This window comes from Camelina sativa, chromosome 11 (assembly GCF_030686135.1).
Source record: "Camelina sativa cultivar CO46 ecotype springtype chromosome 11, ASM3068613v1".
NCBI classification, from domain to species: Eukaryota; Viridiplantae; Streptophyta; class Magnoliopsida; order Brassicales; family Brassicaceae; genus Camelina; species Camelina sativa.
The window spans coordinates 20,254,295-20,269,053 of record NC_141890.1 but is presented as its reverse complement, the minus strand read 5'-3'; the positions used below and the strand labels follow the sequence as shown (position 1 = coordinate 20,269,053).

Here is a 14,759-nt window from a genome sequence, read left to right as displayed (position 1 = left end):
GAGATGTCACTATCGCTTGGGAAACGCTCCTTCCTCTCTCTTAATGTCGACATTCTATGTTTCTATTCTTGTAAAAAGGGGTTGCCCTATTTTAGTTCTCTATTTAAGGTTGTAGACATAAGTTGTAAGAGCTAATTCTAGTGGAACCTAATTCTTCTTCTTATTGTTCTCTTTGTTCACCCAATCTCTCTCTCTCTCTCTCGACTCTATTCTTCTAAACTCTCAAGTCTTCCGCAAATTCTAATATGGTATTAGAGCTTGGTTGTCGTTCTTGACCAACTAACTCTTCTCTTCTATTCTCTACTCATATTCTTCCCTTCGCTATCACTATATCTCGTCTACTTCGTGTTTACCCACCGGACAAAGAGTTTACCCGGCGGTCCATAGCACTCGGCGATGGAGAACTCGAAGCCAATCACTACACCAGTTGTTCTCAAAGGAAAAAACTATTTGCTGTGGACAAGAACCACAAGAACCGCTCTTGGAGGTTGAGGACTGTGGAGCCATGTTGAAAAAGACTATGCGCCAAGGGAGATCTCCAAGGAAGACGGCAAGACTTCTTCCGAGGTGGAAGAAGAGGAGGCTGAAAGGAAAGAGAAATGGTTTCAAGAAGACCAAGTGGTGCTTTCAGTCCTCCAAAACTCACTTGATGCTCCAATCCTTGAAGCGTACTCATATTGTGAGACGGCGAGGGAGTTGTGGGAGACACTCAAGAATGTGTATGGTAATGTCTCTAACTTGACTCGAGTGTTTGAGGTCAAGAAGGCTATTAATGAGCTCAACCAAGATGATTTGGAGTTCAGTAAGCATCTTGGTAAGTTTCGAGCACTATGGTCCGAACTCGACATGTTGCGGCCAAGTACACTCGATCCGGCGGTGCTGAGTGAAAGGAAGGAACAAGACAAGGTTTTTGGTCTTCTTCTCACCTTGAAACCATCCTTCAATGACCTCTTGAAGCACATCCTTAGGGCTGACTAATTACCCTCCTTTGAAGAAATTTGTTCTCAAATCCAAAAGGAACAAGGATCACTTGACTTGTTTAGCGGTAAGGGGGAGCTGGCTACGGCTAACAAACGAGTGTACTAGCAAGAGGATAGGAAGGTGTGGATATGTGACCATTGCAAGAAGCTAGGTCATACGAAAGACAAGTGCTCGATACTCCATCCCCATCTCAAACCGGCCAAGTTCAAGGCTAACCTCTCGAAGGAAGCGACTAGTGACAAGGGAGCCTGTTCATCGAAGCAAGTTGATGAGGCGGCCATGACCGCAGCCTATGGAGAGGTGGTGAGGAAATCAGACCTTGAGGCACTCATTCGCTCCATTGCCTCACTCAAGGAGTCTGGTATCTCTTTCTTTACCTCTAAGCCGAATAACTCACTTGTTATTGACTCGGGTGCTTCTCACCACATGATTAGTAATCCTAGTCTAATTAACAACATAGAACCGGCTTTAGGGAATGTTATTATTGCTAATGGAGAACAAATACCTGTGAAAGGGATAGGGGACTTGAAACTATTTAATAAGACCTCAAAAGCTTTCTTTATGCCTACCTTCACCTCTAATCTTTTATCGGTTAAGAGGGCCACTAATGATTTGAAGTGTTATGCAATCTTTGGTCCTAATAGTGTTCATTTTCAGGATATTGAGACTGGGAAAGTTCTTGGAGAAGGACAAGGGAGTGAAGATCTATATGTCTTAGAGAAAACCTCACCAAACTTATCTACCTCTATTAAGTCTTGTTTTGTTGTTAATTCGGATAGTATGTGGCATGCTAGATTAGGCCACCCTCATTCTCGTGCTCTTGCTTTAATGTTACCAAATGTTTCTTTTGATAACTCAAGTTGTGAGTCTTGTATTCTTGGTAAACATTGCAAGTCTATTTTCCCTAAATCTACTACTATCTATGAGCATTGTTTTGATCTAGTGCATTCTGATGTGTGGACTTCACCATGTCTTTCTAGAGATAATAACAAATACTTTGTGACTTTTATTGATGAAAAATCTAAGTACACATGGATTACTTTGTTACCATCAAAGGATAGAGTGTTTGATGCCTTCATCAATTTTCAAAATTATGTCACTAATCATTTCAATGTTAAAATTAAGGTACTTAGATCAGACAATGGCGGGGAATATACAAGTCACAAACTCAAAGAACATTTGACTAAGCACGGCATCCTACAACAAACAAGCTGTCCATATACGCCCCAACAAAATGGTGTGGCTGAGAGGAAGAATCGACACCTCATGGAGGTTGCACGATCAATTATGTTCCACTCACACGTTACAAGGCAATATTGGGGCGATGCCGTGATGACTGCGTGTTAGTTGATTAACCGGACACCGACCAAAGTCCTTAACGACTTATCACCGTTTGAGGTATTGAACAAATTTAAACCATCTCTCGATCACTTACGTGTCTTTGGTTGTGTTTGTTTTGTATTAGTGCCCGGAGAGCAGAGGAGTAAGCTAGATCCTAAAAGCACAAAGTGTATGTTCATTGGCTATTCCACGACTCAAAAGGGGTACAAATGCTATGATCCAACAACAAGTCGTTTTTATGTCTCTCGAGATGTTCTGTTCATGGAAAATGTTGGCTACTTCGATAACACGGACTGGAACAGCCTCAAGGACCTCTTCTCTTCACCGAATGACCGGGCCTCCAGCCTAAAATTCCTTCGCTAACATCTTGGTAACCCGCCTCCACCGATCGCCTCTACACAGCCCACGTCACGCCCGACCCTTACCGAGAGTGAGCCAGAGCCTGTTGACATCCTTGAGGACGTCTTGCCTCCAGATCATGTTCCTCCTGAGCCAAACTCAATGACGACCGGAGCCCATGGTGCTCCCATAATGCCTACCGAGGAACACTTGGAAGAAGCCTTACCGGCCGGCGACGCGGTTGACTCACATCAAGTAGAGCCCCCTACTCAACCCATCTTACGCAGAAGTGAGCGTGTTAGGTCTCACCCGTCCACATGGAAGGATAAACGAGTCTACTACAACAGTCAAGCCGTCGCGCATCCTATCCAGGCTGTTTGTTCGCTTGAGCTATTACCGGTTGATCACCAAGCTTTCTTTGGCCAAGTCGATGCTGATTGGGTTCCTCAAACTTATGACGAGGCTAAGGAGCACAAGGAGTGGTTAGATGCTGTCAAAGACGAAACTGGTGCCATGATTCGGAACCACATGTGGGATGAAGCCGACCTTCCCCAAGGCAAAAAGGCCGTGAGCTCCAAATGGGTGTTCACCATCAAGTTCCCAAGCACCGGCGCCATTGAACGACATAAAGCTCGGCTGGTCGCACGTGGCTTCACCCAAACGTATGGTGCCGACTACACGGAGATGTTTGCACCGGTGGCCAAACTCTATACGGTTCGGGTCGTGCTTTCCCTTGCGGTCAATCTCTCATGGGATTTATGGCAGATGGATGTCAAAAACGCGTTCCTTCAAGGCGAATTAGACGAAGACGTTTATATGACTCCTCCTCCGGGCTTTGAAGACTTGGTCGTTCCCGGGAAAGTCTTGCGGCTACGAAAGGCCATCTATGGACTCAAGCAGCCCCCGCGTGCTTGGTATCACAAAATAAGCTCCACCCTCAAGACTCAAGGTTTTCGACGATCGGAGGCCGATCACTCTCTTTTTACACTTCAAACCTCTCTTGGCCTTGTGGTGGTGCTTATCTATGTCGACGACATCATTGTAACTGGCGATGATAAGGCTGGCATTGAAGACACCAAACGGTCCCTCAAATCTGCCTTTGATATTAAGGACCTAGGGGAACTCAAATACTTCCTTAGCATTGAAATCTGTCGATCTCCGGCGGGGCTCTTCCTCTCTCAACGCAAGTATACTCTTGACTTATTGGCTGAAACGGACAAGCTTGGCGTGTCTCCGGCTCCTACACCACTTGATGAGGACTATCAGCTCAAGCGAAAGGGGGAGAGAATTCGGGCAAAAGAAGGCCACCTAAGGGAACCCATGGTCGAGCCTTTCCCGGACGTCACGCGCTATCGCCGACTTGTAGGTAAGTTGATATATCTGACCATCACGCGACCTGACATATGTTATGCTGTGAATCAGGTCAGTCAACACATGAAGGCTCCAACCAAGTCTCAATGGAGCATGGTAGAGAGGATTCTCAGCTATCTCAAGGGCAGTCAGGGTCAAGCCATCTGGATGGGCAAGAATGATAACACTGAGATAGTGGGCTACTGTGATGCGGACTACAATGGAGATACCTTGGATAGGAGGTCAACCACTGGATATTGTACTTTCATTGGTGGAAATCTAGTTACATGGAAGTCAAAGAAGCAAAAGGTGGTATCTTGTTCAAGTGCTGAGGCCGAGTATCGAGCGATGAGGAAGCTAACAAACGAGTTCACTTGGTTAAAGGGGCTACTCAAGGATCTTGGTATTGAATCAAAGCAACCGATCACTATGCATTGTGACAATGAGGCTGCAATACACATAGCCACTAACTCTGTCTTTCATGAGAGAACCAAGCACATTGAAAGCGATTGTCACAAAATTCGGGAAAAGATTGAAGAAGGAGTGGTCTTACCGTGTCACACTCAGAGTCAAGATCAGTTGGATGATATATTCACCAAGTCTGCAAGTCCTAAGGTTTGTGACTACATTCATAACAAACTAGGGCTTGTAGACATCACAAGACCTTGATCGACTTCTCTACTCCGTGGACAGCACACTCTTTTTCCCTTGGCTTAGTTTTGTCCCATGAGGTTTTCTAAGTCAAGGTTTTTAATGAGGTGCTGCTTCACGGGGTCCAAGCTTAGCCATTGCATTCGGCTCAGCTTGAGGGGGAGTATTGATCAAGGTTGTGTCCGAGGCTCGACCGTACGGACGTCCGTACAAGTTCACAATAAGGTCGAGTTCTCTACCTAAGACATAAGAGCAAGGGAGGAAAGGAAGCTAGGTCCATCAATCCCATTAAGTGTTCTAGAACACTCTAATCTAGCCGTTGGAGATCGGTGAGAAGAAGGAAGAGTCACGGGTGCACAAGTTGACTTAGGAGATGTCACTATCGCTTGGGAAACGCTCCTTCCTCTCTCTTAATGTCGACATCCTATGTTTCTATTCTTGTAAAAAGGGGTTGCCCTATTTTAGTTCTCTATTTAAGGTTGTAGACATAAGTTGTAAGAGCTAATTCTAGTGGAACCTAATTCTTCTTCTTATTGTTCTCTTTGTTCACCGAATCTCTCTCTCTCTCTCTCTCTCTCTCTCTCTCTCTCTCTCTCTCTCTCGACTCTATTCTTCTAAACTCTCAAGTCTTCCGCAAATTCTAACACCATATTCATCCCGAACTCTTACAATTAGTCAAATGCATTGGATTGTCAAACAGTCTGACCCTAGAAACAATAACAATGCTGTTTACTGCTTTGAATCAATGTTTTCTCAGTTTTAGCCTGTTTTGGGACAAAATGGGTATAAGTGGTGTCTAAACACTCGAAATTCATTCCGAATTCTTACAATAAGTCAAATGCATTGGATTGTCACAGGTTTTGACCCAAGAAACACAAACAAAGCTGTTTACTGCTTCGAATAAATGTTTTATCGGTTTTAGCCTGTTTTCTCGGTTTAAGCCTATTTTGGGATAAAACGGGTTTAAGTGTTGTCTAAACACTCCAAATTCATCCCGAACTCTTACAATTAGTCAAATACATTGGATTGTCACACATTCTGACCCTAGATACATGAACAATGCTGTTTACTGCTTCGAATCAATGTTTTCTCGGTTTTACCTGTTTCCGGACAAAATGGGTATAAGTGGTGTATAAACACTCCAAATTTATTCCGAACTCTTACAATAAGTCAAATACATTGGATTGTCACACATTTTGACCCAAGAAACACAAACAAAGCTGTTTACTGCTTCAAATTAATGTTTTCTCGGTTTTAGCCTGTTTTCTCGTTTTAAGCCTGTTTTGGGACAAAATGGGTATAAGGGTTGTATAACCACTCCAAATTCAACCCGAACTCTTATAATTAGTCAAATGCATTAGAATGTTACATATTTTGACCCTAGAAAGAGTAACAAAGCTTTTTACTGCTTCGAACCAATGTTTTCTCGGTTTTAGCCTGTTTTCTTGGTTTAAGCCTATTTTGGGATAAAACGGGTTTAAGTGTTGTCTAAACACTCCATATTCATCCCGAACTCTTAAAATTAGTCAAATGCATTGCATTGTCACACTTTCTGACCCTAGAAACAGTAACAAAGCTGTTTACTGCTTTGAATCAATGTTTTCTCGGTTTTACCTGTTTTAGGACAAAATGGGTATAAGTGGTGTATAAACACTCCAAATTTATTCCGAACTCTTACAATAAGTCAAATGCATTGGATTGTCACAGGTTTTAACCCAAGAAACATAAGCAAAGCTGTTTACTGCTTCGAATTAATGTTTTCTCGGTTTTAGCCTGTTTTCTCGTTTTAAGCCTGTTTTGGGACAAAATGGGTATAAGGGTTGTATAACCACTCCAAATTCAACCCGAACTCTTATAATTAGTCAAATGCATTAGAATGTTACATATTTTGACCCTAGAAAGAGTAACAAAACTTTTTACTGCTTCGAACCAATGTTTTCTCGGTTTTAGCCTGTTTTCTTGGTTTAAGCCTATTTTGGGATAAAACGGGTTTAAGTGTTGTCTAAACACTCCATATTCATCCCGAACTCTTACAATTAGTCAAATGCATTGCATTGTCACACATTCTGACCCTAGAAACAGTAACAAAGCTGTTTACTGCTTTGAATCAATGTTTTCTCGGTTTTACCTGTTTTGGGACAAAATGGGTATAAGTGGTGTATAAACACTCCAAATTTATTCCGAACTCTTACAATAAGTCAAATTCATTGGATTGTCACAGGTTTTAACCCAAGAAACATAAGCAAAGCTGTTTACTGCTTCGAATTAATATTTTCTCGGTTTTAGCCTGTTTTCTCGTTTTAAGCCTGTTTTGGGACAAAATGGGTATAAGTGTTGTCTAAACACTCCAAATTCAACCCGAACTCTTATAACTAGTTAAATGCATTAGATTGTTACATATTTTGACCCTAGAAAGAGTAACATAGCTTTTTACTGCTTTGAACCAATGTTTTCTCTGTTTTAGCCTATTTTCTCGGTTTAAGCCTATTTTGGGATGAAACGGGTTTAAGTGTTGTCTAAACACTCGATATATTGATCAAGGTTGTGTCCGAGGCTCGACCGTACGGATGTCCGTACAAGTTCACAATAAGGCCGAGTTCTCTACCTAAGAGATAAGAGCAAGGGAGGAAAGGAAGCTAGGTCCATCAAGCCCATTAAGTGTTCTAGAACACTCTAATCTAGCCGTTGGAGATCGGTGAGAAGAAGGAAGAGTCACGGGTGCACAAGTTGACTTAGGAGATGTCACTATCGCTTGGGAAACGCTCCTTCCTCTCTCTTAATGTCGACATTCTATGTTTCTATTCTTGTAAAAAGGGGTTGCCCTATTTTAGTTCTCTATTTAAGGTTGTAGACATAAGTTGTAAGAGCTAATTCTAGTGGAACCTAATTCTTCTTCTTATTGTTCTCTTTGTTCACCCAATCTCTCTCTCTCTCTCTCTCGACTCTATTCTTCTAAACTCTCAAGTCTTCCGCAAATTCTAACATGGTATTAGAGCTTGGTTGTCGTTCTTGACCAACTAACTCTTCTCTTCTATTCTCTACTCATATTCTTCCCTTCTCTATCACTATATCTCGTCTACTTCGTGTTTACCCACCGGACAAAGAGTTTACCCGGCGGTCCATAGCACTCGGCGATGGAGAACTCGAAGCCAATCACTACACCGGTTGTTCTCAAAGGAACTAACTATTTGCTGTGGACAAGAACCACAAGAACCGCTCTTGGAGGTCGAGGACTGTGGAGCCATGTTGAAAAAGACTATGCGCCAAGGGAGATCTCCAAGGAAGACGACAAGACTACTTCCGAGGTGGAAGAAGAGGAGGCTGAAAGGAAAGAGAAATGGTTTCAAGAAGACCAAGTGGTGCTTTCAGTCCTCCAAAACTCACTTGATGCTCCAATCCTTGAAGCGTACTCATATTGTGAGACGGCGAGGGAGTTGTGGGAGACACTCAAGAATGTGTATGGTAATGTCTCTAACTTGACTCGAGTGTTTGAGGTCAAGAAGGCTATTAATGAGCTCAACCAAGATGATTTGGAGTTCAGTAAGCATCTTGGTAAGTTTCGAGCACTATGGTCCGAACTCGACATGTTGCGGCCAAGTATACTCGATCCGGCGGTGCTGAGTGAAAGGAAGGAACAAGACAAGGTTTTTGGTCTTCTTCTCACCTTGAACCCATCCTTCAATGACCTCTTGAAGCACATCCTTAGGGCTGACAAATTACCCTCCTTTGAAGAAATTTGTTCTCAAATCCAAAAGGAACAAGGATCACTTGACTTGTTTAGCGGTAAGGGGGAGCTGGCTACGGCTAACAAAGGAGTGTACAAGCAAGAGGATAGGAAGGTGTGGATATGTGACCATTGCAAGAAGCTAGGTCATACGAAAGACAAGTGCTCGATACTCCATCCCCATCTCAAACCGGCCAAGTTCAAGGCTAACCTCTCGAAGGAAGCGACTAGTGACAAGGGAGCCTGTTCATCGAAGCAAGTTGATGAGGCGGCCATGACCGCAGCCTATGGAGAGGTGGTGAGGAAATCAGACCTTGAGGCACTCATTCGCTCCATTGCCTCACTCAAGGAGTCTGGTATCTCTTTTTTTACCTCTAAGCCGAATAACTCACTTGTTATTGACTCGGGTGCTTCTCACCACATGATTAGTAACCCTAGTCTAATTAACAACATAGAACCGGCTTTAGGGAATGTTATTATTGCTAATGGAGAACAAATACCTGTGAAAGGGATAGGGGACTTGAAACTATTTAATAAGACCTCAAAAGCTTTCTTTATGCCTACCTTCACCTCTAATCTTTTATCGGTTAAGAGGGCCACTAATGATTTGAAGTGTTATGCAATCTTTGGTCCTAATAGTGTTCATTTTCAGGATATTGAGACTGGGATAGTTCTTGGCGAAGGACAAGGGAGTGAAGATCTATATGTCTTAGAGAAAACCTCACCAAACTTATCTACCTCTATTAAGTCTTGTTTTGTTGTTAATTCGGATAGTATGTGGCATGCAAGATTAGGCCACCCTCATTCTTGTGCTCTTGCTTTAATGTTACCAAATGTTTCTTTTGATAACTCAAGTTGTGAGTCTTGTATTCTTGGTAAACATTGCAAGTCTATTTTCCCTAAATCTACTACTATCTATGAGCATTGTTTTGATCTAGTGCATTCTGATGTGTGGACTTCACCATGTCTTTCTAGAGATAATAACAAATACTTTGTGACTTTTATTGATGAAAAATCTAAGTACACATGGATTACTTTGTTACCATCAAAGGATAGAGTGTTTGATGCCTTTATCAATTTTCAAAATTATGTCACTAATCATTTCAATGCTAAAATTAAGGTACTTAGATCAGACAATGGCGGGGAATATACAAGTCACAAATTCAAAGAACATTTGACTAAGCACGGCATCCTACAACAAACAAGTTGTCCATATACGCCCCAACAAAATGGTGTGGCCGAGAGGAAGAATCGACACCTCATGGAGGTTGCACGATCAGTGATGTTCCACTCACACGTTACAAGGCGATATTGGGGCGATGCCGTGATGACTGCGTGTTACTTGATTAACCGGACACCGACCAAAGTCCTTAACGACTTATCACTGTTTGAGGTATTGAACAAATTTAAACCATCTCTCGATCACTTACGTGTCTTTGGTTGTGTTTGTTTTGTATTAGTGCCCGGAGAGCAGAGGAGTAAGCTAGATCCTGAAAGCACAAAGTGTATGTTCATTGGCTATTCCACGACTCAAAAGGGGTACAAATGCTACGATCCAACAACAAGTCGTTTTTATGTCTTTCGAGATGTTCTGTTCTTGGAAAATGTTGGCTACTTCGATAACACGGACTGGAACAGCCTCAAGGACCTCTCCTCTTCACCGAATGACCAGGCCTCCAGCCTAAAATTCCTTCTCGAACATCTTGGTAACCCGCCTCCACCGATCGCCTCTACATGGCCCACGTCACGCCCGACCCTTACCGAGAGTGAGCCAGAGCCTGTTGATGTCCCTGAGGACGTCTTGCCTCCAGATCATGTTCCTCCTGAGCCAAACTCGATGACGACCGGAGCCCATGGTGCTCCCATAATGCCTACCGAGGAACACTTGGAAGAAGCCTAACCGGCCGGCGACGCGGTTGACTCACATCAAGTAGAGCCACCTACTCAACCCATCTTACGCAGAAGTGAGCGTGTTAGGTCTCACCCGTCCACATGGAAAGATAAACGAGTCTACTACAACAGTCAAGCCGTCGCGCATCCTATCCAGGCTGTTTGTTCGCTTGAGCTATTTCCGGTTGATCACCAAGCTTTCTTTGGCCAAGTCGACGCTTATTGGGTTCCTCAAACTTATGACGAGGCTAAGGAGCACAAGGAGTGGTTGATATGATCCTCCCAAGGATTCGGCACCTTCGAGTTGGTTGATAGAGACACCTTGATTCTAAAGACGACGAAGCCTCAAGAATAAGGATGGTGGAATGAATGGTCGCACAAGAGTTGCGGAAAGACTCTTGATATACCGGTTTGATCTTTCAGTCTCGCACCAAAAAGATCGGATCTCTCAGCCTCGCACCAAGGAGATCGGGGTTTTGACTATCGGAATCACACCAAGTAGTCGTTTTTGATTGTTGGAATCACACCAAGCAATCGGTTTTGTTCACAAAGAACAGAAGAGAATCACTCTCAAAAAGAAAAGGTTTTGATAAAAAGTTGGATTGTTATTTCAATGATCCTACTTGGTAACAAAGCCAAGTATTAACTAGTCTTAAAACTAAAAAAAACAATTAAGATAGATGGTTGAATGAAGACCCAATTCTTGTGCATGTATCCCTTCCTCCAAAGTGACTCTAGGTGCATGTATCTCAATTTTCGTTACTCTTCTTTGACCACAAAATAAAGTGATTATTTTGGGCTTTCTTGGACTTGAATTAGGTTCAAAGTGGGTTGGACTTGATAGGTATCATCCCCAATAGATTTTCCAATGCTCTCTTTGACCATAAGCTCTTGAATAAGCCCATTTAGTGCATCCTTTAGCTTCTTAGCTTTTGCTCTAGTCATTGGTCCTTCCGGTACAAGCAATGGTTCCTCAGCTACAAGCTCCTCAGGTTCAAGCTCAGCTACATGTTCCTCAGCTTCAAACTCAGCTACAAGCTCATCCTCCTTAGCCCCATCCATGATCACATCATCCCCCTCCTCTTGAAAAGGATTTGACCTCAAATCTGGATCATCTGCCACAAAAGGAACCAAATCAGAAACATTAAAGCTTGAATTCACATTGTACTTACCTTGAAGATCAAGTTGGTAAGCATTTTCATTAATCTTTCTTGTGATCTCAAAGGGCCCATCGATTCTAGGCATCAGTTTTGACTTCCTTTCAGCTGGAAACCGTTCTTTTCTCAAGTGAACCCACACTTGGTCTCCTGGTTTGAAAACCATCTTGCGCCTTCCTTTGTTTGCTTGTTTTGCATACTGCTTTGTCTTCTCCTCAATGTTTATTCTAGCTTTCTCATGGATCTGTTTGACAAGGTCAGCTTTCTTTTTCCCATCCAAGCTAGCTCTTTCACTCAAAGGTAGAGGGGTTAGATCCAATGGAGATAAAGGATTAAAGCCATAAACAATTTGGAATGGAGAAAACTTAGTTGAAGAATGAACTGATTGATTGTATGCAAACTCAACATGTGGTAAACATTCTTCCCAAGTTTTAATGTTCTTTTTGATCAAAGCTCGCAAGAGAGTAGACAAAGTTCTATTAACTACTTCAGTTTGACCATCAGTTTGTGGATGACAAGTAGTGGAGAATAGTAACTTAGTCCCTATTTCAGACCAAAGTGTTTTCCAGAAGTAACTCAAAAACTTTGTATCCCTATCAGAAACAATTGACTTAGGCACTCCATGCAAACGAACAATTTCCTTGAAGAACAACTCAGCAACATGCAAAGTATTATCAGTTTTGTGACAAGGTATGAAATGCGCCATTTTTGAAAATCGATCAATAACCACAAAAACTGAATCTTTACCAGTCCTAGTTCTAGGCAAACTAAGCACAAAATCCATAGAAATATCATGCAAAGGCTGAGTAGAAACAGGATGTCGATACTTTACCGTGATGTTGTTGATAGCTCTACAATCAACACACATGCGCCAACTTCCATTCTTTTTGGGCACAATTAGGAATGGGACTGCACATGGTCTCATGCTCTCTCTAACATGTCCCTTCTCCATGAGCTCATTATCTTGTCTTTGCAACTCCAATGTCTCCACAGGATTAGTCCTATAAGCTGGCCGGTTTGGAAGTGATGCACCAGGAACAAAGTCTATTTGGTGTTCAATACCACGGATAGGTGGTAAACCTTTCGGATTGTCCTCCGGGAATACGTCTTCAAAATCCTGCAAAAGAAAGGTTATCTCACTCGGTAACACCGATGCAAGGTCAGAAAAATTCATGAGAGTTTCTTTGAAAACAAACATGATCAAAGATTGTTTTGAAAATAAAGCTCTCTTAACCTCTCCTTTTCTCACAAAGAAATTTGAATGCCTCACAGGTTTTCTCTCACAGGCCTTTGACTTGGTTTTTCTCAAACTCTTGCTCTCTTTTTGGTGAATTGTGTTTGTGGGGTCGCTCATGGTGTTTGTTTCTTTCCTCTGCTTGAGAATCAACTGATCTTGATAAACTTCATGAGGTGTCAACGGAACTAAAATGATCTTCTTGCCTTTGAACTCAAAAGAATAACGATTGGTGAAACCATCATGGCTTGTTCTCCGGTCAGATTGCCATGGTCTTCCCAAAAGAATATGACTTGCCTCCATAGGTAGAACATCGCACAAAACCTCATCCTCATATTTCCCAATGACAATACGAACCTTTACTTGGATACTAACCTTCATCTCACCATCATCATTAAGCCATTGCAGCTTATATGGCTTCAGGTGTTTCTCCGTAGTTAGCCCAAGCTTCTTGACCATTGTTTCACTCGCCACATTAGTACAACTCCCGCCATCAATTATGAGACAACATACCTTATCTCGGACATGGCACCTTGTATGAAATAGATTCTCCCTTTGCTCATGTTCCACAATCACAGTTTGAACACTAAGTGATCTCCTTGCCACCAATATCTCACCCTTTGCTGGAATTTCTTCAAGTTCTTCTAGTGAATCCGAAACCACCTCTTCATTTTCTGATTCAAACTCTCCATTCTCCAAGAGAATCATGGTTCTTCTGTTGGAACATTCATGCGCATAGTGTCCTCTGCCATGACACTTATAACACGTCACATCACGAGCTCGGGTTCTGGTAGCCTCAGCTTTGTCCTTGGTAACTTGATTGGCAACAATTGGCTTCGCTTCAGCCTTTGGAATAACAACTGGCTTTTCTTCCTTCTGGTAACTTGTTTTTGGGTTAGATGAACCAGCACCATAAGTTATCCGCGTAGAACTTCTTCTCTTGAGCTGCTTTTCCACCAAGATTGCTTTATGTAACATCTCTTCAACCTCCACGTAATGCTCCATCTCAAGCCTATCTTGGACATCTCGGTTCAACCCACTCATGAATCTAGCCATAGTAGCTTCTCGGTCCTCAACCACATCAGCTCTTATTAAAAGAATCTCCATCTCTTGATAGTAATCCTCCACACTTCGACTTCCCTGAGTCAGTCTCCTTAGCTTTTGATGCAGATCGCGGTGGTAATGGCCCGGAACAAACCTTCTCCTCATGATAGCCTTCATCTCAGCCCAAGTCTCAATCGGATATTCGCCATTACGTCTTCGTGAAGTCACCAACTGATCCCACCAGCTAAGCGCATACTCACTAAACTCAACAGCCGCCATTCGAACCTTATTGATCTCAGAATAGTGTTGAAAATTGAAAACTTGTTCTACCTTCTTCTCCCACTCCAAGTAGACATCTGGATCATTCTTCCCAATAAATGGTGGAATTTTAAACTTCAGCCCTCCAATGTTATCATCATTTCTTTCTCTACCTTCTCGCACACGTCTAGGTCTCCTTCGGCCTCCTTGAGATGAGTTTCCACTGCGACTGTAGTAATCTTCAGCTGCTACATCTCTTCGCATTCTTAACTCCTCTCCTACTCTCCTATGTTGATTAGGCAAGTTTTGTCGTTGCCTTTATTGTGCTTCTGCTTGAACTTCGTCCAACCTCTCATAGACTGCATTCATCTCAACCCTCATCATCCTCTGCATTTCTCCCAACAATGCTTCCATCTGGATATTTTGAAATCTCCCGGGTTGTTCTACTTCATGGTTGTTATTTTCTCCGTCAGCCATATTTGAAGAAACCTGCAAGATGAACAAACTCACAAAAACAAAATCCTCACAAGTGTTTACTCTCAAGTGTTTCACTCACAAGTGTTTACTCTCAACTCTCAAAGTGTGTTCTAGTGACTCTCAAAGGTTCTAATAGAACAGAAACCAATCAAACCCAATGTTTTTCCAAAACAGTCGAACAGAATCAAACTCAGCGAGATACCAAAAGATAATATAGAACCGATTAATAGGAGTAGATTTTTTTTTTTTTTTTTTTTGAAAAGAACAGAATTGTTTTGTTTTTTTTTTGAATAGAAAAGAACCTTTTTTCTCT

At 42.4% G+C, this 14,759-nt stretch overlaps 1 protein-coding gene across 1 annotated transcript; it reads right to left on the bottom strand.

The window, feature by feature from the left end:
- Positions 1-11,376: 11,376 nt before the first annotated feature.
- Positions 11,377-13,984, bottom strand: LOC147934280 (uncharacterized). The gene is made up of 3 exons (XM_087472565.1): positions 12,810-13,984; positions 11,438-12,743; positions 11,377-11,391 (listed from the first exon to the last, which is right to left on the bottom strand). The coding sequence occupies exons 1-3, from the start codon at positions 13,886-13,888 to the stop codon at positions 11,377-11,379; spliced, it is 2,400 nt and encodes a 799-aa protein (XP_087328691.1). The 5' UTR covers positions 13,889-13,984.
- Between the last annotated feature and the right edge of the window lie 775 nt (positions 13,985-14,759).